At 49.4% G+C, this 25,121-nt stretch overlaps 1 protein-coding gene across 1 annotated transcript in view; it reads right to left on the bottom strand.

Annotated features, from left to right (window-relative positions):
- The window catches only part of LOC142591812 (glutamate carboxypeptidase 2-like), a 32,378-nt gene extending 9,033 nt beyond the window's left edge, over positions 1-23,345 (bottom strand). The window contains exons 1-5 of the mRNA XM_075703961.1: positions 23,002-23,345; positions 21,710-21,851; positions 5,169-5,291; positions 2,660-2,776; positions 1,510-1,693 (exon numbers count right to left, since the gene is read on the bottom strand). Of these exons, the coding sequence (XP_075560076.1) occupies positions 1,510-1,693; positions 2,660-2,776; positions 5,169-5,291; positions 21,710-21,851; positions 23,002-23,345 (910 nt within the window). The remainder of the gene's footprint in view (positions 1-1,509; positions 1,694-2,659; positions 2,777-5,168; positions 5,292-21,709; positions 21,852-23,001) is intronic.
- Between the last annotated feature and the right edge of the window lie 1,776 nt (positions 23,346-25,121).

Here is a 25,121-nt window from a genome sequence, read left to right as displayed (position 1 = left end):
GCGCAGCCCGGTGTCATTATGAACGTTATGAAACTCGATCCAACCAGTATAAACGACAGCGCTGCGGCGACACGAACTGCTGCGGACGGCAGCGCAAGGTGGATTGATGACGCAAGCAAACTACTGCAGAGTACTGATAGCTTCGTGCGAGCTGTGTTCTCGCCACTTATTTTGCGTTGACGCGAGAGGCAGCACGAAGGTCAATTCGCTCGCTGCTATGGGCCATATCTTAAAAGCGATCGTCTCACGTGATGGACGGACGGACGTTTCTTCTCGCTGAGTAGGCATAGAAATGTTTACGCATTAACGTCCCCATTCCACGCGCGCCACCAAGCCAATCTTTGGCCAAGCTGGCCCAACCAGCCCGTACGCTAAGGATTGTTTTTAGCACATCGATGACGTAGTGTGGAAAATGCCTGCCTCGAGCCGTAATCACCGCGTCGAATTAAGAAAGATGGTTCGCCTCTCGTGGCGCAGACTGGTTGACGTGAGAAGACGTCAACAGCTGACGTTTCTTGCACACGTGCTTTTCTGCGCTTCTCAAGCGCTGAGTTTCTGCTTCCCTGTAAAAAAAAAAAAGAAAGAGAAACTTTCCTGTGGTGCAGCGCCTAGGAGAAGGACGTTTCTCCCTATTTGATAAGTGATATGAGATCATCTCGTCAATTCGCTAAATAATTTGCATTGTCATGGCTAAATTCAGAGCGCGAACTACTACTAGCAAGTAGCGCCGTGTCCTGTCTTTTCTTGTGCCTTAGCTTGTGTCCCAGTAGTTCGCGCTCTGAATTTAGCCATGCTTCCATACCAACTCGCCCATTTTCCCCTTTCGATTTACATTGTCAATAACCGGGTAAATACTCTAATTAATTATATTATTTAGTGTATTGACCTAATGAGCGAGAAAATGAGATAATCATGTTTCCCGACGTCCGCCATTCCCGATAATCTGGTTTCTTAACAGCTGTATTTTCGTCACGAGTTTCCGCCCCCGCCCCCCCTTTCAGGAATTTTTGGCAGACTTCGCAGAAATATCCGGTATAAACGACTTGCCAGAGTAAGTTTCCTCTAACAGTCCCTCGTACGTTTCCTCAATATGTAAAGCATGCGTAAAGGAAATAAATGTTCGTAAGTGCAAATTTATGCGTGTGGATAGAGAGACTAACCAACTTATTTCCCTATATAATCTGAACGGTGTACTATTAGAAAACGTGCCCCCAAAGTATTTCGGTGCCCACATCGCATCCAGCCTGACGACCACTTGGAGTTTTGTTCAACGTGCATCCTAAAGCAACGCATACGCGATAGGTATTTTTTTTTTTTTTGCATTCAGACTTTATCGCAATGGTGCAGCTGCCGCTGCCGGGGACCAAACCCGCGACCTCGTGCCCAGCAGCAGCAGAATCCCTCGCAGCCACCGAGCAACCGTCATGCAAGGAATGAGATACGGACACAAGCAAGCAATCTTCAATGGTTTACTTGGAGGGACCAGAGTGGAAACCTCGCATTGCTTACCGACGGAGGGGTAGCCAGGTGTCAGGGGGTCTCCCCGCATGTAGGCGGCACTTTGCCTCTGGATGGCGCTGCCGCTGATCCAGATCGAGTCTGGGAAGGGCTGGGTGTCACCTCGCGGCGCCAGGTCGCTGGCGTCCGGGAATACCACGACGGCCGCGGCGCCTACCCGCTCGGCGTTGCGCACCTGCGCGCAACGCAGCGCACATTATGCGAACAGGCCGCTGCTGGGTCCAGCATGTATTACGACGCCGTCGTCTTGGCGTCACGATCGGCGTTTCGCATCACTTCAGCAGAAGCGTAGACATTTCTCCTAGGGAAACTCCTAGCGCGTTCCCGTAGTTTGTGAGGACACGCTACAAAAGATAGAACAAGGCGATCTTCATTCGTGTGCTCGCAATAGTCTAAAGAACACGTGCTGTGACTCGGGAATGCAAACAGTGAAGAGGTGTATAGTGAGCAAGCACCTTTGCCGGCCCTGCAGGTTATATATATGTCTACGCTGCAAGGCTCGCCTGAGCCCCAGCGAAATCCAACAATTTCGGCTCTTACGCAAGCAGACGTATACCGCTTGCAATGCCTCCAGGCTCTAACCTGAATCTCTGTTAACGTTCCGATTGCTAATTTGGTAGAATCAGCGAGCGAATGGATAGTAGCAGAAGCGTTCTTTTGCTCGTGTGGCTGTCGTTCCTTCAGCCGTACTTCACTCGGTAACCGCACGCTCGCGTACAAAAACACGTCATCTCGACTTTGTACGCATATACGCATCAGCTATAAAGGGCGCGACAGCTGGAGCACTTAAGCGGACACAAATCGGAAGGTGCCCGGAAAAACTCGGAGACCTCGCGGCATATTCGAAACGGGTCTCCATGGAGTCCTCAGGCCAGACGGGTCGCATCCCAGAGATCTACGGTAGATCGGAAGGGCGTCAATATCTTTATGCGACGAGCGACTACGCGTACTGCCGAGCGCCAGGCCTGATCAGGTATCTTTGAACGCGAATGACCGCGACGTTACCTTTTAATATCGTGAAATAGTTGTCAAGACGAAACAGGACATATCTTTGAGCTGACTGTCTTTCTTTTTCCCCCCCGCATGCTGCTTCATAAAGCGTGAACCAGGTACAAAAAAGAAAAAGCACGATCATCTATACCTTTTGTCCACCGGTTATCTTTCCAGACCGTACCAGGATAACCTTGCCGTGCAGGTCCGTATCCCTGAAGTAGTTGTAGTCTTGTTCTCTGCCGTAGTTCACGTATACCGGAGGCCCCTGGAAAGGAGGAAAGCGAAGGCACCAAAGGCGAGATGTGTGCGCTGAGTGACATATGTGGTGTTAGATCATTCAGTTAACAAGCGCGATGAAGAAATTGCATTTGGATGGGGGCAAAATGCGAAAACACCCGTGTACTTAGACTTAGGTGCACGTTACAGAACCCCAGGTGGTCCAAATTATTCCCCACTACGGCTTGCCTCGTAATCAGATTGTGGCTTTGGCACGTAAAGCACCCCCCCCCCTTTTTTTTTTTTGATGTTTGAAACTGAACGTCTCGGCCAGTTGCGTCGGTTACTGATACGGCTCGTTTTTCCTGGCAAGCACGTGCGGCTGTGTCAGGATTTGGCGCGACATTCTATCAGTCAACTTTCGCCCCACACTTCTTCAGGGGGTGTTTCCGTCAGACGAAGCAGTGGAAGGCGCTCGGTTTCGATATTGCCTCAATGGAGCTTTGAAATTCGATTGTGAATATGTCGAATTAAGTGCTATTTTCAAGGTTAATAAAAGTGGGCATTCGTCATTTAAACCAATGGCACCAAGGCACTGATATAGTTAATTATTGGATAGATGTTAATTAGTCTTCTGAAGCTAACGTTATTTGCGGCAAAATATGTCCACCCCTAGGAACTCCGCTGAAAAAACGCCACGTTCGCTTCGCTTTTAACTTTTTAATAAAAAATCTGTATGGCCTAAACAAAAGAAGACAAAAGAAAAATACCCTGTATACATGCATGTGCGGGATTCGGTGTATGAGGGCAAGCGAACGTTTGGCCTTCTAGCGTGGCAGCTTTGAAAGTCTTTAGGAGGGTCAGAAAGCACGTGTTATCCTTTCTCTCTCTCTCTCAACAGATGACGACGATCGAAGTGAGGAGCGGCTTCCTAGGATAAGCCAGTTGAATACAGAAGGAATACTATAGCCGAAAGAAAAGAAAAACATTCAAGTGTACGTATAACAAAATGAAACTGAAACATAAAAAGAATTAGAGTAATTGCTGCACGTTTTATGCGCAATAAACGAGCCTTTTGTGATCGTCAAATAGTTATTTGCCCAGATATGAGGCAGAAGCACTATCGGCGCTTCCCGTTTGGAGCGTTGTGTTAGCCATTATTTTTGTTACCACTTCAACTCACTCATTGCGACGACGAATCGCAACACCCTAGACAGTCGCTGACGAGTATAGACGCCGTGACAGCTGTTGGTATTTAAAGGAAGCGTTAGTGCAAGTTGCATACAATAGGCATCCTATGCCGAGCGGAAGTTTCCAAAGCTAGGCCCGCAGGCTCGTTGACGCTGTATCCATCCGTCCGTATCGTCATATTTCTCTTCTTTCACGTCTTGTCCAAGTTGTATTGCAGAGTTTCCCACAAGCATACTGCACCCGTAAAGCCCAGAAACGCACCTTATTAAACTGCATATCCATCGTCAGGCAGCGAAACAACGCAAGTAATGACAGATGAGCCATGATCGAGCAAATGATAACACCGAAAGCGCACGCAAGCAAAAGTCATGGCCATTCCGCCCTGAGAAGGTAGGTGACCAGCGGAGCTGTAAACATCGTGGTAAGAAAACTTGTGGTAACGACTGTATTGCATCACTCATTACATCATCATCACTCATTACATCCCTATGGCTTTGAGGTCGCTATGGTATACACTGATCGGCATACTCGCAACTGCAGACACAATATTTGATGATGTCAAATCCATGCACCTACGCCACTGGGTGGTCGGTTGGGCCGGATCGGTGTGGCATCGCAAGCGAAATGTCCCCGAAGCGTGTAAACCACTCCCTTTTCGGTGCCGACAGGTCCACGTTCAGTTCACCGACAATGACCGGAGGGGTGTGTCATCGCAACTAACGCACACAGAGTGAGTAGCCATGAACTTTTCGACATCATATTTCGACATCGGAGAGACTTCTTTGCGTCTCTTCGCCGCATTCTCCGATTCGCGACAGGCGTCTGGCCTGCCGCTTCCGGTCGGCCTCTCGGGCACGGCGGTCGTCCGAGTCCGCGCCGTGGGGCTTCGTAAGTGAGCTGCTCTTCGGGAGTCCTAACCACGCGTGGCTTCCCCATCGCAAATCATGCTCAACACTACCAAACTAGGTTTCTCCGAGGCAGCCGACGACAGGTTTCGGCATGCTGTTCTGTACAGATGTTGTTTGCGTGATTCCAAAGAATGTAAGCACTGCTCGCTTACCTTTGCTGAGGGCCTGTAGCTTTTGCCTTACGAGGCTATGAGCCATTGCATTTTTTGCTTGCTTACAGGGGTATTAGTGTTGCGCGGGTATGAGCCATTGATGATGATAGTTTTGTGTGCGGACACGAAACTTCTATGGCACTCTAGCCATACACAGCTCCGCTGTAATATAATTCTAAGCCTTGCTTACCATGCCTGTGCCACGCGGTGAGTAGGCCATGTATGCAGGGGATATGTACGTATTTCCCGCTAGCACCATGGTATCTCTGGAAGCACATGTCAGCAGCAGCTGATTGTCTTTGTACAGCATCACCTGCGCCGGTGTAGAAAGACGGCTCCTGAGCATTATCAAGCATATACGCGCAGGGCGATGGCTCACGAAATAAATGCGAGCCACACCGCAGTTTGTTTCGTCAACTTATAGCCATACAACGCGCTCCTATACGGAGTTAGTACGGAAATACAGGACGACAAAGCAGCTGGAACTGCGACTGTTTACACAATAAAGAACGATTACAGCAAACACAAATGTTTGAGTGAATAAAGGAAAAGGTACCTGCCGAAAAAGACGCCACAAATAGCAGAGAGCAACATTTTGTTACTCCTCGCCACAGTCATAAGGAAACCTACACGCAAAGCTGCAACAATGACTCAGAAGTTTACCTCCGGCAGTGACACAGGCACATAATGCAGAATGAAGTGATATTACGCTACGACGGCCTGCCAGTGTATTACGTTCACATATGTGATTTTAGGACCAGCGCATTTTAACAAAACGTGGTTAAATATATGTTTCAACTTAAGTTCTCGTACGGCGGCTTCATAATCCCACCTCGAATAAACATTACCAAAACGCTTACATATGTTAACACCTTTGTTCACTTCCCTGTGGTACTCGACTACAGGGTACACTTGATGTTACACAGTGAAAAGAAGATTATGTGAGAGGCGTGGAAGACAAAGTGGAGGCAGTATTATCACTAGCAACGAAGTTGTCAAAACATTAGAATTTGAACCGAGCGGAAGGTTCACGTCCGCAACAGTGTTACAGGAATTCACAAAACAAATATGGCTATGAGCTGGCATGAAATTTCCACAAAGTTGAGCACGCAGCTAGTGCTACTCTCGCTGGCGATCTAGCAAGGACAAGATACAGAATCCTTATGGTAGAATTGCGGTCCAGATCACACTGTATTATAGAGTTTCGATAGGGGCATTAGCATAAGACTAGCATTCATGCTTTTCTCAGGTTCATTTTGCGGACGGCATAGAACACTGAGAGAATGGATTAGAGTATTATCCCGGCGACATGTTGCGATTGTGCCACGAGGGGTATTGTCTCTGGAGGTTGTGTGTATGTGCGTGCATGTGGTTGGGGAAGAGGGGATGGGGTGCCAGTCATCTGGTCCAACGAAATGAGGTCCCTTTTCTGACACGTTGCATGCAGGCTCCATTTTCTTAGCTGATTAACGTCACGGGGTATAGATTGCACTGGCACATATTACAGAGCTTTAGATTAGGGAACGCGCATGAGGCTTGCCCTAATTCCGCTTGAGTACTCCCGCAAGCCGCTTGGTTTCCAGTAAAACCCAAGGAGACTTCGGTTGCACTATTTTTTAGTTCGAAAAGTGTATGCACTTGTGAAGCTTCATGTCAAGGGGAAGGGGATGGTATACGTTTCATTCTGTAGTGCGGAAATTTATGTGATGTGGGATATGAGGCTGTTGTAACAAAGCGCACCCAGCCGTATTGCTGAGCTCCATAGTGTGGTTTGCTTCTCGAGGGTCACTAGATCGCCGCAGGAACCGCAGACAAATGTCGACTTAAAAGCAACGAGATGACAACACTGAGGTCGCATTATATATATATATATATATATATGTAGTCATAGCATAAGAAGCCCACAAAGACACCAAGGACCACACAGGGGCAATTCCTTGTACTTACTAAATGAATTCAATTAATTCAATAATTTAAATAATTAATTAATTGCAGTTGCGTTTTATGCCCCAGTACCACAAGAGCACCGCTCTTATACCAACGTTACGAGTGTCGCTCCTCATCTCCGGACAACGTCGGCACAGCCGGAAGTTTCCATTACGCGCGTCGTCGTTCTCCTTCGCCGATGCACGGTTCCTCGTGTCCTCTTCCTCCGGCCACTTCGTCTGCTGACCATCGCTCGGAAAACTAGATACGGCAGCTTCAGGAGGGAAAGCTGCATCTTTAGGACTACATCGGACCCCTCCGGAGCGCCCGTATAATATACTGTTGGTGTGTGTTGAAGGTGTGTCGATTGAAGCCTTGGTTGACACGGGTGCTTCGATTTCAGTCATTAGTGCCGATCTGTGTTCCCGTTTACGAAAAGTGAAGTCATTCTATAATGACCCATCCCTTCGTTAGGCTAATGCCGTCCTTGTTCAGCCCTGCGGACTTTGCGCAGTGCGCGTTTTCACTGAAGGCATACGTCACCACAATCAGTGTCTCGTCTTGTCCTCTTGCACTCACGAACTCATTTTAGGATGGGATTTTTCTATCATCCACATCAGCTTTGATCTCTTGCCATCAACGTGTAATTCATATCAGAGATACTGAACTGAGCTCGACGCACACACCCTGCGTTTCGTCACAGCAGCCGACTGTCTGATTCCACCTGGCCATGAGGATATTCAAACATTGACTGACTTCGGATACCATCGTTGATGGTGATGCGTTCCTTGTAATATTAGGTCGCCACATCTCTAGCGGACTCCCCATCACTTCTAAGTTGGTGAGGTTTCACGACAGAAGTGCGCTAGTCACGACATTTAATCCAACTCTTTCGCCGATCGCGATGCCCCAAGGCACCCCTGTTACTTGCTTTACGGACACAGAACCTGTTATGCTTGTTCCCCTTCACATGGAAACACGACCTTTGCCTTCACCTCCTGATGATGATGGTAGTGCAGTTTTAACAGCCACGATAAATGACGATCTCACTGTGGCACAGAAAGAATACGTTTGAGTGCTGCTTCAAAAGCACATCTTTATTTGATGGCTGTGGATCCCAACTCTACTCTTACGTTTCTTCTGTTCTCCGCTCCCGACAAGCTCAGTTAGGTCTCAGGACCACGTTATCCCCACCCATCTCACTCACTCGCGGAACACCTCAAGGGGCCGCGCTCTCTCCAACCCTTTTGAATCTCGGGCTAGCCCCTCTCGCGAAGGCCTTGTCTGAGATTCCCCACCTACAGTCCATTCTCCATGCTGATGATAAGACCCTTTGGTGTACTCACGGGTCACCGGGGTAGGTGGAGTTCACACTATAAAATCCGGCCTCAACCTCATTTCCGAATTCCTTTCCCGGTCCGGTATGCAAGCGGCTCCAAAGAAATCTGAGCTACTGCTCCTTTCCACTACTATAAGTACGAACGGTCTATAAACCCCTCCTTTCTCTCACTCTCGCCGGTAATCCCATCGCCCGCACGTCATCATGCCGGGTTTTAGTCTTTCCCCTCCAAGACCACTCTTTCACCCGAGCAATACAGTCCACGATCCCCACATACCACCAAGTAACTCACTGTTAAGAACGGCCTGCTGAGGTGCAAGTTTTGCCAGCCAGGTGTGAGAGCGGCGTCGACTTTTCCTGGAAAGCCACCGCCACCCTCTAGCCACACGGCGTCACTAAGTCTACTGTGTGCGGAGAACAATACGCCGCGTCCTCGACCCTTCGTTGCGGGATTGCCGAGATGAGTTTGACGAACCAGGCTTTGTAACTGGACACGCCACCGCCGACCCGGTCTGTCGTGAGCAAGGGAGGTCCCGAGGGAACGTCTTTGGAGGCCCCTTCACACGCACCGTCCCTGACGTAAGCCCCGAGTTCTGCGAAGTCCGTCTGCCCTCGTTGGGATCCGTGAAGCCGGTGCGGAAGCCCTCCCGCTCAAAGGCGATGTCTACAATGACTGATCGAACGTTTTCCTCACCTAGGGATCGAGGGAGGACCGAGTGTATATAAATCGCTGTTGTGCGGCTACTCAGTGTACTTTCTCTCGCAGTCGTGCTAGACTGATGAACTGCAACGTCCTTAGGTAGATACTGTAAATAAACCCATATTCCTCGTTCTCGATGAGAAGCCGTCCTTCCCTTCAACAGCGTCCTCAGCGTGGATAAGTTGGACGACGGCATGGGCCAGCTACCATCTAATTCATGCCCGAGTGCAATCTTTACAACTGGTTACGAACGGTGGGATTGACCTCCCAATCCTTACAACTGGCTGACAGCGGTGAGACGGACTTTGCGACGTGGTGCTGTGTCTGCGGCGAGTGCTTGGTTCTTGCTTTGACTCTCTAGGCTTCATTTTGTGGTTGTTCTGTTTAGAACTGTAGGGAAGCTAGATTGTTGATTGTTGGCTAGGTTGTGTTTTCCTAAGTAGGTTTAGCGAGCAGGACCAAGGCAGTAAAGTAGCAATCATGGAGTTAAGCACACTGCTGAGAGACGAATTGTTGATTGCTGGCGAGGAACTGGGCCTAGATGTACGCAAAGAAATGCTAAAAGCGGAATTATTCGAGCTAATTTCCGAACAGGCCAGTGAGGAAGAAATTGAAATGGGGTTGGAACTTCTGAAAAAAAAGAAGAGAGAAACGGGACAGAGAGAGAGAAGAACGACAGAGAGAACAACAAGAGAGAGAGGAACGCGATAAAGATCGCGAGTTAAGAAAAATGCAACTTGAACTTGAAAGAAAATGTTTGGAGTTGTCTCAAGGAAGTGAAGGGGCTCTGGGACGATCAAGTAAGGCAGAATCATAATGCATGCATACAGGCTATTAAAGCCATTTGAGGTCGGGACCGACATAGGCTTGTTCCTATGCAATTTTGAAAGGACTTGCGAGAAGATGAACTTCGGACCGAGTACATGGCCACAGCGGTTGCTGTCTATGTTGCCGTGTGAGGCGGCGGAAGTAATCGCCAGCCTCAGTGCACAGGATTCATATGATTATGCGAAAGTTAAGGCTAGTCCCCTGAAGAAATACCGCCTTTCAGCCGAAGCTTTTCGGCAAAGGTTTCGGAGCACAGGCAAGAAAGATAGCGAGGCGTACCCGGAGTTAGCATATAGCTTAAAAGGCAAGCCTAGTCGAGTGGCTGAAAAGCGCGGAAGCGTACGAGAGCAGAGACAGGATCATTGAATGCATCTGTCTAGAGCAGTTTTACAAAAGCATCCCCCAAACTGTGAAACTGTGGGTGCAAGACGGAGGAAATGTAAACACTGTGGGAAGGACGGCTGAATTAGCCAAAGAGTACGCCACGCGTAGAAAGCTGAACGCCGAGGACGGTAATTGGGACGGTCGAAATGGACCGCGGAAACCATTTCCGTTGAAGAGGGGTTCGCAGACTAGACTATCGGAGCCTATAGACGTGGAGGAAAAGCCCGCAGAAAAGAGCGAGGAGAAACCTAACGGGGAAACCATACAAAAAGAGCAGAAAAGAAAATTCGAATCTTTTAGACCGATACGCTGCTATAAGTGCCACAAACTGGAACATATCACTGTGAACTGCGGAAAGCCTAGCGTAGTTTTTTCCTACGTAGATGAGAAAGACGAGAATATGGAAGTTTTAAGCCCATATCTTCACGACCTGCAAGTTAATGGCAAACCATGCAGGGTGCTAAGAGACAGTGCCGCCACGATGGACGTTGTCCATCCGCCTTACGTGACGGTAGATGACTTCACTGAAGAAGTAGCATGGATCAAACAGATTGTAGAAGAAGACAGCGTGTGTCTGCCCATGGCAAAAGTCAAAATCACTGAACCATTTGGGGAGCTAGTGACCGAGGCTGCAGTGTCCAATTTTTTGTCACTGCAGTACTCTTACAATTTTTCGAATCGTTCGAATCGGGTACTGCGTGAAAAAGGGCTTAAACTGCGAGAGGGCGTAGTACAGGCATTGACGCGAGGCCAAGCTCGTAAAATCGCGTCGCTTTCGGCTGAAAATGCACCAGCTGCTCCAGCGGAAGCAGCAACAGAGATAACTTCAATAACCAAATCCGAGCTAGGCTCGAGGGATGAAAAAGCGGTCGAGGAAAGCCCGCCAGCTGACCAGTTCAATGAGAGCGTATCGCTAGGGTGTCAACGTTTACCCCTGCAGGAAGAGCCCGCTGATGCACTTGCAAGCAAGACAGGGTCATTACTATCACCGGCCTCAAAGAACTTTGATCAGCTCTTACGTGTGGACAGAGAGTCACTGGCAGCGGAGCAAAAGAATGATGGCAGCTTAGCTAAATTACACCACACAGCTAAAGAAGGCATTGCTAGGCGCAACGTGACGATACAAGAGAGAGGAGGATTGTTGTATCGGCACTACATAGATCGAAAGGGTAGGATTCTAGATCAATTAGTCGTACCTACTGAGTATAGGGAGAACCTTTTGAGTCTCTGTCATGGAATGGGTGGTCCGGCCACCTAGGCATAAACAAATCAATGGAAAGATTACTTATGGAATACTACTGGCCTGGCTGTTTCAAAGACGTAGAAAACTTTGTAAGATCATGCGACGCCTGCCAGCGCTCGGGTAAACCAGGAGAGACATGGAAAGCTCCACTAAATGTAGTGCCCTTAATAACAGAACCTTTCAGACGACTTGTGATAGACAGGGTAGGGCCTCTACCAAAAACAAAATCGGGTTACAGGTACTTGTTTACCATGCTGTGTCCGGCTACAAAGTTTCCAGAAGCAATCCCTCTGAAATAGCTCAGCTCCACCGAAGTAGTAGACGCGCTTTTGACAGTATTTGCACGAGTTGGGTTTCCAGCTGAAATTCAGGCGGATCAAGGGTCAGTATTCACCAGCGCACTGACTTTCACATTCTTGTAAAAGTGCGGGGTAAAGTTGATACACAGTTCCGTCTATCACCCTTAGTCAAACCGTGTAGAGAGGTGGCATTCAGTGCTTAAGGGAGTTTTGCGTGCGCTCTGTTACGAGCACAAGGAGGACTGGGAGAACTGTCTGCCGGCACCGTTGTTGGCTTTGCAAACGGTTCCACATGAGGCTACAGGGTTCGATCTTGCCAGCAGAACTAGTGTTTGGGAGGACACTCCGTTCTCGCACTGAGAATGTTAAGAGAGATGTGGCAGGAAAGAGGAGAGAGTCCAACAGTGGTTGAATACGTGCTAAATCTGCTGGAACGGCTAAGCGCAACCCAAGAACTAGTCGAAAAGAACATGGGAGTAGCTCAAAAGAACGCCAAATTCTATTACGACAAGAACGCGAGGCTTCGTAGGTTTAACGTCGGAGACCAGGTAATGATTCTCAAACCTTCAAGAAAGAACAAGCTTGAAGTTCACTGGGACGGGCCCGTTAAAGTGTTGCACAAACTTTCAGATACTATGTTCTGAAAATGCCCGCTCGCAGGAAGGAGGTGAGGATGTATCACTGCAATTTCATGAAGCCGTATGTAGAACGGAGCGGAGTCGTTAACTATGCCATCAAAGAGCAGGATGGCACTAGTACCAAGTTTAAGGAGTATAAGGCGACCTCCAACTCTGAAATCGGCTTAGAAGAAGTAGTAAAATATTCGGTAAGCTCGCACGCTCTAAGACCCGAGCAGCTAGATGAGCTAAAAGAGGTGTTAGCGGAATATCTCGACAGATTCAGCAATCGGCCAGGTAGAACCGAACTAATAACGCATGAAATAGAGCTGACATCAACCGAACCCGTAAGATCAAAGTCTTACAGGGTGTCTCCAAGACAGAGAGAAATTATGGAGGCAGAGGTACAGCGCATGCTAGAGTTGGGAGTTATTGAGCCCGCTGAGGGTGACTACACGTCACCGCTAATACTGGTAGAAACCCCCAACAAGAACCTTCGTCTGTGTGTTGACTACAGGAAGTTAAATGCCATCACTAGGGATCAGCTGTACCCGATACCCAACATTGAAGAACGAATTGAAAGAGTTAGCGCTGCTAAATACATTTCAACTATAGATCTCGTGCGGGGGTACTGGCAAGTTCCCCTTTCAGAAAGTGCCAGCCGCTATGCCGCATTCATCTCACCTGTATGCACTTTTCGCCCTCTCGCACTCAGCTTCAGGCTGAAGAACGCGCCGTTTAGCTTCTCTAAGTTAATAGATATTCTCCTAAAAGACTTGCAGGAGTTCGCCTTGCCATATCTTGATGATGTAGCAATTTTTTCGGACAGCTGGGAACAACACGTATCGCACCTCAAACAGGTGTTCTCACGGTTGAGGGAAGCCGGCTTAACGATGAAAGCGGAATAGTGTAGATTTGGTTGTTCACAGGTTACTTATCTGGTCCATCTTGTTGGCCAGGGCACGAGACGGCCGGCCGAGTTGAAAATAGCTACGATTGGAGAATTTTCTCAGCCGCGCACGAAAACAGACCTTTGTTCATTTCTGGGACTTGTGGGGTACTATCAACGGTTCATTCCGAATTACTCGCAAATGGCAAGTCCTTTAACGGACGCCCTCCGAAAGGAAGCACCGAGTAGCGTACACTGGGATAAGAACAAAGAAACGCTTTCCAAAGTTTGAAAACGCTATTGGTTTCTCGTCCTGTGCTTCGCGCGCCAGACTACACAAAGGAATTCATAGTTCAATGCGACGCAAGCGACAGAGGTATGGGCGTGGTACTTAGTCAGGTCGGCGACGATAACGAGGAGCATCCTATCCTCTATGCCAGCCGTAAACTAACTGTAATAGAGGAAGCATACAGCGCTTCAGAGAAGGAATGTGCTTGTTTAGTTTGGCCCGCCCAGAAGTTGTCGTGTTACTTGTACGGAGCGAAGTTCATCTTCGAGACCGACCACTGTCCTCTGACGTGGCTCAATTAAATGTCACACAAAAATGGCCGCTTGCTCCGATGGAGTCTCACTCTGCAAGAGTGCAACTTCTCCGTTAGATATAAAAAGGAAAAGTTGCATAGCAATGTAGATGGTTTGAGCAGGCTAATTTGTATTCTGCGTTTAAGGGTCCCGCCTAAATTTTAGGTTTACTATTGTTAATTTTGTTAAGCCAAGAAGATCCCCTCTCATTTAGCAGGATTCCCTCCATGATTGCTGAATTTGTCAGCACGAAATCGCTTCAAAAATTGGCATAGCCAAATGCAGCATTTTTTTGTTTCTGCACTTATGTTTTCTTTGAAGCCTAGCGGGTCTAAACTGAGATCCAAGGTACGTGATCTCGGCGCAAAGCCGTGTTGTGGGGTTCGCTTTGCAGTTGCCTGTCCTTGTTGAATGTTTTGGAGTGGTGACATCATTACACAAGTGGTCGCTGCGAGCCAAGGCATCACCCCTGGCCACCAGCCGTTCTCTTCCTGCCCTGCGGTTGTCAGCGCTGGACAGTAAGAACGGCCTGCTGAGGTGCAAGTTTTGTCAGCCAGGTGCGAGAGCGGCGTCGACTTTTCCTGGAAAGCCACCGCCACCCTCTAGCCACGCGGCGTCACTAAGTCTACTGTGTGCGGAGAACAATACGCCGCGTCATCGACCCTTCGTCGCGGGATTGCCGTGATGATTTCGACGAACCAGGCTTTGTGACTGAATATGCCACCGCCGACCCGGTCTGCCGTGAGCAAGGGAGGTCCCGAGGGAACGTCTTTGGAGGCCCCTTCCCATGCACCGTTCCTGACGTAAGCTCCGAGTTCTGCGAAGTCCGTCTGCCCTCGGTGGGGTCCGTGAAACCGGTGCGGAAGCGTGTTCCGGACCGTGAAACCGGTGCGGAAGCCCTCCCGCTCAAAGGCGGCTCGTCTCCGATGACTGATCGAACGTTTCCCCCACCTAGGGAACGAAGGAGGACCGAGTGTTTACAAACCGCTTTTGTGCGGCTACTCAGCGTACTTTCTCTCGCAGTCATGCTAGACTGATGAACTGCAACGTCCTTATGTAGATACTGTAAATAAATCCATATTCCTCGTTCTCGATGAGAAGCAGTCCTTCCCTTCAACAACGTCCTCAGCGTGGAGAAGTTGGACGACGGCATGGGCCAGCTACCATCTAATTCATGCCCGACTCCAATCATGACAACTGGTTACGAACGGTGGGATTGACCTCCCAACCCTCACATCACTTAATCCGAGGAGTGGTCAAGCGGCGCGGCGGCCTCGACGAATGCAGAGCCAATCAACTTGTAACAGCCTTTGCCTTGAATAAAGTCCTCTATTGACTTCCGTACTGCGCCCTTACGCAGACACAAATGCATCGCATTCAATCGGCTTTAAACACTCTCTATAAAGCTGCCCTACATCTTCGGACACACGCATCTACAGCCAAACTATACGTAACAGGCCTATTTCTTCTTCTTGCAGAGTTCTTGCGCCTTCACAGGGATCGTCAACAGGGCCGCCTACCCAGCTCTGCGCAGGGTCATTGGCTACTGCAGCGGGTTGGCATCGGGCCCATTGACTTTCTTCTGCACATCCCTCAACGACTTCTTCTCAGCAACCTCCGCTGTGCCCCAATTCCATCTAATACGACCCCACATCTTCATGAGGGACGACGACAATCCCGCGCTCACTTCCACGACCCTTTCCCACCTGACACTGTCACACGCTACATTGATGCAACGTATAATTAAACTTATGGCTCCACTGCTTGTGTCACAATGCCCACACCCATTGGCATTCCAATCACTTCTACTACTGGCCCCCTTCTTACTTCCTACCTCCCCTATATCCCTTGGATTGGACGCGATTGTCCACGCGACGCAAGAAGTAACCCTTCTCCCTCCATCTCCTCCGTACCGCATTTGCTCGGACTTCATGGCGGCAATCCTGGCCCTTCTCGACAACAGACTCCCCAATAATTTTCATGACGACATTTCTGACGCTCTCTCCCTTCTCTCCCCCGCTTTAGTCACAGTGGTGTGGGTGCCAGGTCATGCGAGGATTACCGGTAATCAGCTCTCTCGTGAGATTAATAGCCGGGCGCAAGTGATACCCTGGCCTTACCCGCCCATAGAGGACAAGGCACACTCTAAGAAAACTCTGAAGCAGCACTATAAACACCTCCGGCATTCAGTGCAGACTCTTCCGCCATCCCATGCTTTACTCTCCACTGCCCAGGTACACACTCTCAGAGCCATCCAGCTCAACAGTTTGATCACTCCAGCACGCCTATATCTTTACCGTTACCGCTCCGACCCCTCATGTCCTAACTGCCCCTCTACGTAATGTTACGGTTGTCGCGTAACACCCCGGGCAAAAAGGATGCTCTACCACCATGTCTCATCGAAACGAAGGATGGATTCCTAATTTGCCTTGGTTGTCTCGAGTGGATGACCTGGCACCCCGCACTGCTTACATGCTCCTTTGTGTGTGCGACTTTAGAGGGACCCTTTCCTCGAACTGTCAAGCTCTACAGGAGAACTTTTGCGAACCAACATCGGCTAGAAGAAAGGATGAAGCCACGACGAGGACTTACAACGTCAACTGGGACAATGGATCAACCGCCTATCCACAACCAGACGCCCTTTCCGAGAACCAACAACGCGCGAAAGAAAAGGGATCCGCCGCCTATCCCCGGTCAAGACTCACTCCGTGGGTTGCCCCTGCGGAGGCAGGCTCGTGAAAGGTCGCCGGGTGCGTGGGTGCCGCCGCCAAGCACTGTGGGACTCAGTGCACATCACGTGACATTGACGTGAGCAAGATCCCGCCTACAATTTTAGTGGGCCTATTTAAGGGGCCCCGCAATGTACTTTTGACTTCATTCTCTTCTCATCTTTCACCAACCATTGAATAAACCGTGCAAGTTTCGCAGTAGAAATCGTCTCGTCCTTGCCTGGTCGCCATGGTCTACCGGATGCCTGCAGCCCACCGACAACGCCACGCTACGCAACAGTAATGTCGGTCGAGGTTAGAGAAAAAGGCGTCGCAACTGATCGGCAGGGATGGGGTACGCTACTCTGGAGAACGCAACAGTACGCAAATGTAGAGCACATCCTTTTCTCTTGCCCCGCAGCCCTACAATCATCTCACTACGTTAACCCCTGTTGTGCCATACCATGTGCCTATCATCGAGCTGCCATATTACGTGCACCACGTGGCTACCACGAGGCGACGGGAGCTGTTATACTACGTGCACCACGTGCATATCAGCGAGGCGACGGGAGCTCCCGCTTCGCGACGAATCAAGAATTCGACGCGGGTGACGTCATCACCCTGCCCCGCCTGCTTTCTGCCGACGAGAAGTCGCCAAACTGGTTCCTGCCGACGAGGAGTCGCCGAAGGGATTTAAGGGAGAACCGGCCCATTGTGAGAGGAGAGAGTCGCCTCCAGCCGTTCAGTTGGTCTGATGCGCTTCTTACTGCTTGCCACCTGTACGCTATCATCCACTATCTGTAAACATTGTATAACGTTTTTCGTTTCTTCATCTGCGGAAAGAGTCCGTCTTTCGTCCTCCACCCCGAAGTCACAACAGTGGATGGCAAGCTGTGGGATTCGAAGCCAGATAACGCTTGCTACACCGCAGGCACGAGGACCACCGGCGTCAGCTGCTTTGGAGGTGTGAGTGCCAGACGTTTGCCTTTCGCATCGCCAGACCTTTGCCGCACATGTAAATAATAAGGACAATTGCTCAAGTATTCTGAAAGGGTTGTAGTGGTTTTGTCTTAGTTCGCTTCAGGCCTTGCATAGATTTCCGGCTTCGGAAGTAAAGCTAATTTAGAGACTAAACAGGAGACAAGCCGTCAGATCGCGATGGAGAAGCTCAGGATACAGGACCTTCTTGATGTTTGTCAGGAGATGGGAATTTCGGTTGCCGCGGCAAGGCGAAAGAAAGCCAACCTGGACGTTATGAGGACCCAAGAGGTAACTGAGGAGGAAGTCGAAGAGGTTTGGGGAGAAATTGTTGAGAGGTGGAGCGAGAAAAAAAGGCGCGACGAGGCAGAGGAGCAGAAAAGGCGCGAGGAGGCAGAGGAGAGAAAAAGGCGCGAAGAGCGAGATCATGCTCTTAAAATGAGAGAACTGGAAAGAGAGCAAATTCGAATCAGCTCGGCGCGTTAAAGTCCCCTTTCCGGTGGAGACGATACGCCTAAACTGAGAATACAGGACCTGACGCTACTGTACAGGATAGGCGGTGATATCCTACTTTTTCTCGTGAATTTCGAACGCACGTGTGAAAAGATAGGGCTGGACGAAAACCTTTGGTCTCAAAAACTTCGTTCGGTTGCCCCAGGAGAGGCCGCACGCAAGTTCTCGCACGCTTGTCTAAAGAAGACTACGAGAACTATGGAAGGGTAAAAGCCGCGCTTCTTCGCAAATACCGCCTCTCTGCCGACACATTTCGACAGCGGTTTAGACAGACAAAAAGGGGCAGCGAGTCGCCCACTGAGTTTGCGTACGAGTTAACGTATAACCTAAAAGAGTGGCTCAAAAGTGCAGAAGTGTATGGAAACCACGACAAGGTGCTTGAATGCATACCACTGGAGCAGTTTTATCAAGTTCTTCCAGAGGAAGTTAGACTTTGGCTACAGGACAAACTCCCAGAAGTAGACCAAGAGAAGGCAGCGCAGCTCGCGGAGGAATATTACACGCGCCGAAACTTCCAAGAAAAACCTATTCAGGAAGATAGGCTAGAAAAAAAAGGACTATTCTCTAAAGCGGTTTTCACCTCGCAGCCCAATTTTGCCGAATAAGGAATCATCTACGAGCGACGAGTTCAGCAAAGGAGCATCGACTAAGGCTGAGGGGGCGAGGGAAGGGCTAGCAGAGACAGCCCAGTCGGCTGGGGCCGCTAAAGCTAAGGCATACTTAGAGCGCAGGTTCGAGGCCCGGAGACCAATTATCTGCTTCCGTTGCAACAAGGAAGGCCATATTTCCTCAAATTGCACGGAGCAAATCGCGTTCGCCAGCATTAGCCATTCAGACGAAAATCTGAGGCTGCTCGAGCCATATATCCTGGAGGTCGTGGTAAACGGGAAAATGTGCAGGGCACTTCGCGATTCCACCGCCACCATGGATATTACTCATCCGTCCTGTGTTTCTCCCGGGGACTATGCAGGGGGATCAGACAAGTCGCAGAAGAGCAGAGCACGTGCTTGCCAGTTGCCAGGGTAACCCTCGAAGGCGCTTTTGGAAGGCTGCAAACGGAGGCAGCCGTGAGTCCAAGTTTACCCGAACACTTTTCATATATTTTTTCGAACAAATCGGAGCAGCTTTTAGAAAAGGAGGGCCGGTCGTTCTCTACCACTCTCGCTTGCATGACATTAACGCGATCGCGGTCACGCCCGCTCTCAAAGAAACGTGAAAGCTCATCTTCAAACGAAGAAACTGACAATGTAACCTTCTCACAGCGACAGCCTAGGCCGGGAGATACGGCTGATGAAAAGTAGAGGACTCAGACTTGTGACGGATCAATTACCGGATCAGTGACAGTGGGTAAGGAGCCTTTCGAGACTCGGGGAAAACGGGGCGCCTAAGGGTGAAGTGGAAGGTCCACTGCTTAGTCCCGCATCTTCTTGCTGGGAGCAGTTTAGTAGGGTTGAACGAGAGACGGTTATCGCGGCACAGAAAAGTGACCCTTCACTAACTGTGCTGCAGGCTAATGTAAATGAAGGAGCGGCCCGAAAGAACATCTCGTTCTACACTAGGTCAGATCTCAAGTACCGGAAATGTCAGTATTTCAAGGGTCGGACATACAACCAACAACTCGTGCCAGAAAAGTACTGACCACAGCTTTTAGAGTTAGCGCATGGGAACGCTTGGGCGGGTCACTTCGGTATCGAGAAGACAAAGGCTAGGCTAGCGCAAGATTTCTATCGGTCAGGATGCTGGAAAGAGGTTGAAACACTTGTTTGGTCATTCGACGCATGTCAGCAAGTTGGTAAATCCAATTTCACTCGGAGCGAGACAGGGCAAAATATAAACTTTCTTCGATTGCCTCAGCTGTGTCTTGCCTGTCCGAATGACTGTTAGGAAATGCTTCGCAATCTATTCTTTAGCTGTTTATTCTCTTTGAATGTGTCTTCTTTGAGAGTACTATTTGTGGAGGTCTGTATCCCGGGCTCTTTATCAGGTGCGTGTTTCATGTTTAGTACAATAACCGTAATGATGATGTTGAGAGCACAGAGGGGTTAGAGCGTTTGTATTCATAGTGTTTGGTCTGGCGTTGTGGAGAGCACTGGGAGGCCGGCAAAGCCTTTTCCTTAACCCCATCAAGGACGTCACTCAATCAGCATATCATATACGTTGAGCCGCGTCGAACAGCTCGACTTCTGGATGTATTATCTGGCGGCGGGGATGCTGTTGTGCCATACCAGGTGCCTATCATCGAGGCGTGCGCCACGACGTAGTGGCGCCTCGTGGTAGCCACGTGGCGCCACTACGTGCGTCACGTGGCTACCACGAGGCGATGGGAGCTGCCATACTACGTGCACCACGTGCACCACGTGCATATCAGTGAGGTGACGGGAGCTCCCACTTCTCCGCGACGAATCAAAAATTTGACGCGGGCGACGTCATCACCCTGCCCCGCCTGGTTCCTGCCAACGAGGAGTCGCCGAAGGGATATAAGGGAGAACCGGCCCATTGTGAGAGGAGAGAGTCGCCTCCAGCCGTCCAGTCGGTCTGATGCACTCTTACTGATTGCTTCCATGTACGCTATCATCCACTATCTGTAAATATTGTATAAAGTTTCTCGTTTCTTCTTCGTCTGCTGAAAGAGTCCGTCTTTCGCCCTCCACTCCGTCCTCCACTCCACTGCCGGGTGTGGTTGGCGTCGGCAGCCTTCGCCGACCAGCTGGCCATGATCCTCCTAACGGAGGAATATCTATAGGTTTTAGTCTGAGCTGGAATAAAGTCTTTTCTCTCTATCTATCTCTATATTTGACGTCCACTCAAAGCTTCGCGGCCGCACTTTCATCGCAGTGCATCGCGTTGAAACCTATGGCAGCTTCATTGTGCGCCGCCGCCCATCCGCGTGTCGTCTGCGGATAGGAAAATCATCGAGGAAAACGTCACTGACATGCTCAAACGCGACATTATCCGGCCGTCATCAAGCTCTTGGTCGTCGCCTGTTGCACTAGTCCCGAAAAAGGATGGTTCTGCACGATTTTGCATCGATTATAGAACACTCAATAAGATCACGCGCAAAGACTTGCACCCGATGCCACGAATCCACGATGCCCTTGACTACCTCCAAGGTTCAGAATATTTTTCAAGCCTCGATCTCCGATCGTTTTATTGGCAAATACGTATGCACGAAACAAACAAGGACAAAACCGCCTTTGCAACACCAGACGGACACTTACGAATTCAACGTAATGCTGTTCGGGTTATGTAACGCTCCTGCAACATTTCCCCGTATGATAGACACAGGTGTACGTGGCCTGAAGTGGAAAACCTGTTTCTGTTATCTTGACAACATCGTTATTTTTCTTCCAATTTTCGCCCTGCAACTTCAGCGTTTGGACGAAGTTTTGACCTGCATTTCTAACACTAGTTTTCAACTGAACACTAAAAAGTGCAAATTTGCCAGCAAGCATGTCAAAGTGATGAGCCACTTTGTCAGCAAGGACGGCGTTTCTCATTAGCACTTTTAATCTAATTATAACATTTGAGAAGTTGATTAAATAATTAGAACTAATCATGTAATTCGGCGGAACGCAAAAAATAATATGAATATCTCCAAGCTACGGCAAACATCTTCGTTCTGTTCAGCTACATGGCATTTGCATATTTTGATATCTTGGTGCATCACAGTTGGGACACTGTATATATACCAACGCGCCGCATCTGTGATGCGGCGAGCTGCTCACCTTATTGTCCGACGAATGGTTCGCTTGACTCGCGAGGACCATGTACATGGGCTTCTTCACCACATCCATGCCGATGTGTTTCCAGTACTCAGCCACTTCCTTCATCATTTCCAATCCACCGCTGTTTCTTGAGGTCAGGTTACTGCGAAGGACGTGAGTTTGATCTGTATAGACGCTTCCCGTGCCAACATTCGCGCAAACAAGACGGAGCATTGCGGCGCGACAACTCTTCGCTATCTTGCTATCTAACTTTCGTATACCAAAACATTCATGCTTATCTCGTTTGTCTACTACAGTGACTGTGTAACGAAATTCCGAAGGGTGGGTTGTTGCACCATATTTTTTTTATTTGTTTCCGAGCGAGGCATCGCATTTCTAGAGCTTTGGCGCAGCCACAGTGCCCTCGAGTTGTTTTCTCATGTAACCTCTATGGAGATAACAGAAGAAGACGTGGGCTGTGGTGCGAGATGCGGAGAAGGGCATAAAACAAAAGATATATGGCACTATTTGGCGTCCAATCTGGCCTGCCAATTTGTCCGTAACAACAGCGGCATTAAAACAGCTTGCCTATAGATTTCACACGGTTCCAATATGTCCCAGCAGTCGAAGCACGAATCTTTCAGACGCGTCACAAGCCGTACACGATGCCATACCACGACATGTGTCTCCTACTTAAGTATTGGTCCTTCGTGACGCACCAAGTGTTCTTGCATCATATGTCCTATACCATCATCTGTCATATCTTTCCAAGTGAAAAACATGTGTCGGTTGACTTGCAGCGTCAACCTAGATGACGCGTCCGGGGAGAAGCGCTGCTGAATGAACGGTTAAGCAAACTCCCAATACCTGTGAGTTTGGGGGAAACGTTCTTCAGCGTAACTTAATTCGCAATTCAGTTCGGCCCAGCACTACATTCGATGCGTTCCGAATGCCTCTGGATACACGCTTACAGGGACACAAAAATTCTTTAATTTTTGCTGGTGCCTTTATTACAGTAAAGCGTAGTTCTTGTGTACCACTTCTATCCCACAGCAGTAGAGTCATTATGGTTAAGAAAAACGAACCAGCGGGAACAGCGTATGACAATACCTTGGCTTCGAAGGATCACTCGAGTTCCCGACTCAAGGCGTTATTAACAAACGTGGCACAAACAACCCCACACGACAGACGTACGTTGACGTATACGTATTTTTGGCCAGGACCAATACTTTAGCGACTTATGTGCTTGGTAGAATACATCTTGCTATTTACGAGGAAAACATGTGCATATGAGTGATATGAGTGGTGCTCACTGGAACTGGTTCCTGATGGCCTGCGCTGTGATGTTGTTCACGATGGCTTTGTAGATACGGTCGTGCTGGTGGTACTTCTCGGTGGAGATATGGTCGTGGATGCTGAGCAGGCGGCTCATGCTGTCCGTCACGACGGGTTTCTCACTCAGTTTGAACAGGTACCAGAGCATGAAGGTGGTCGCCACGGCGGCAAAAAGCACCCAGCAGATGACCCACTTGAGCAGTAGCCGCTCAGCGGGAGTGCGCGCGTACTGCTTGCGCTGCTGTATAGCGGCCTGGCGCACCTTTTCCGCCAGATTCGGCGACATGGGGCCACCCGGCGACATCATGCCCATCGGTGACATGCTGGCGCGCCTCTGAAGGGCCATCGGCTGCCCTGCACAAAACAACGCACCCTAGATGCGCTTCGGTTCAGCCTCACTCAGCAGGTAATGGGCCACAGCACAGTAAACGACACTCCGAGTTGGGACCGTGGGGCCGTGCAGTTCATCTCTCTGGGAAATCCATTCGTTCTCTGTTAATTTTTTGTATGTCCATTTCAAGTTTGGCTTCTCAGCTTATTTACCTGTCACGCGGGAGTACATAAGTGCCATTTTTTTGTTAAATGATGAATGAATAGGCTCAACAGTGGTCGAACAATGTACATCTCAGGATACAGAGCCTGAAAGTCTGAGACATTCCTTGTTCGCGCAAGTTCCCTCGTCAAAACGTTGGCTAACCTTATTCGACCGCTGCTGATCTTTTCATTCCCGTCTTGCTCTGAACTTCTGTCTTCTTTTTTTTTTTCGAACGAAAAGCGTCATATGAATAAACAATTCTGGGAACAGCACCAAAATTCGGGACGTGAAGGAGCAAAAGCCAAGTGACTGCGCTGTCACTTGTCTTTTGATTTTTACGAGAATGAACCAACACCAACTCACTCAACTTTCAATGCGATTGAATGAGAAAATGCGTCAGTAGTACGGATTAGTTCAAGTATACTCTGAGTAACTCGCTTACCAAGGTGTCGAATGAACCCCGAGCTTAACCTAAAGCCGAACCCGAACTGGAATTTTTGAAAGAACTCAACACTAACCGATATGTTTGGAATATATGTGAACCAAAACTAATCCGAAGCGAAAAAATAATAAATAATAAGTAATGGTCATCTTCCCGGAATGCAACAATTAAAACATATTGGGTGACATAGACTACAAAGAAATCTAAACAGCGTAAGATGTGCATAGATAAAACAGCCACATTTTTGCAATCGGCACGCCCCACTGGCGGTCTGTTGCGACTGGCAAGACGATTGGTATGCACCACTAGTTGGGGCAGGCGTTGTGTACTATGTGCATAAAACTACGGGCACTGTAAGAGTTGTAGAACGATCTCACCGCTGGCATCCAATTGTAAGGTTTGTAGTAGGGCATGAACTATGTGGTAGCTGGCCCATGCCGTCGTCCAACTCATCCACGCTGAGGACGTTGTTGAAGGAAAGGACTGCTTCTCATAGAGAATGATGAATATGGGTTTATTTACAGTATCTACATAAGGACGTTGCAGTTCATCAGTCTAGCATGACTGCGAAAGAAAGCACAATCAGCAGCCACACAACAGCTGCTTATAAACACTCCGTCCTCCCTAGATCCCTCGGTGAGGGAAAAACGGCAGTTCACCGCCAATTCGTAGCGTCCAACGTCATCGTAGTCGACCCGCCTTTTAGGGGGAGGGTTAAACACTCTTCCACACAGGTTTTACTGACCACGCCGAGGTGAGTGGGTTCTAGGAGACACGGGGCTTGGCCCGGGCAGGGGCCTCTTCATCCCAGTGTTGACCCCGCAGACAATGGCCACCGCGGCCGTCCATGACTTCTAAGCCCCGTGAGACGGGCGCGCAAAATGTCTTCCAGGGGCTCCCCTGCTTCAAACAGCGGCCACGGCTAATCCACGAACAATGCTTGGTCCGCCGACCACGTTTAGTCATAGCGGCGCCGAGGGGGTGTTGACGCGGCACATCGTCGTCCCTACGAAACGAGTCACTGCGGCAGGCGGTGAAGGCTTCCATGGTCGCTTCGGGGAAGCTCTACACGCTCGCAGCTGCAGTTGGCTGAGAAAACTTTGCATGTCGGCACCTCTGCA

Source organism: Dermacentor variabilis, chromosome 1 (genome assembly GCF_050947875.1).
Source record: "Dermacentor variabilis isolate Ectoservices chromosome 1, ASM5094787v1, whole genome shotgun sequence".
NCBI classification, from domain to species: Eukaryota; Metazoa; Arthropoda; class Arachnida; order Ixodida; family Ixodidae; genus Dermacentor; species Dermacentor variabilis.
This window is presented reverse-complemented; position numbering and strand designations above follow the sequence as displayed.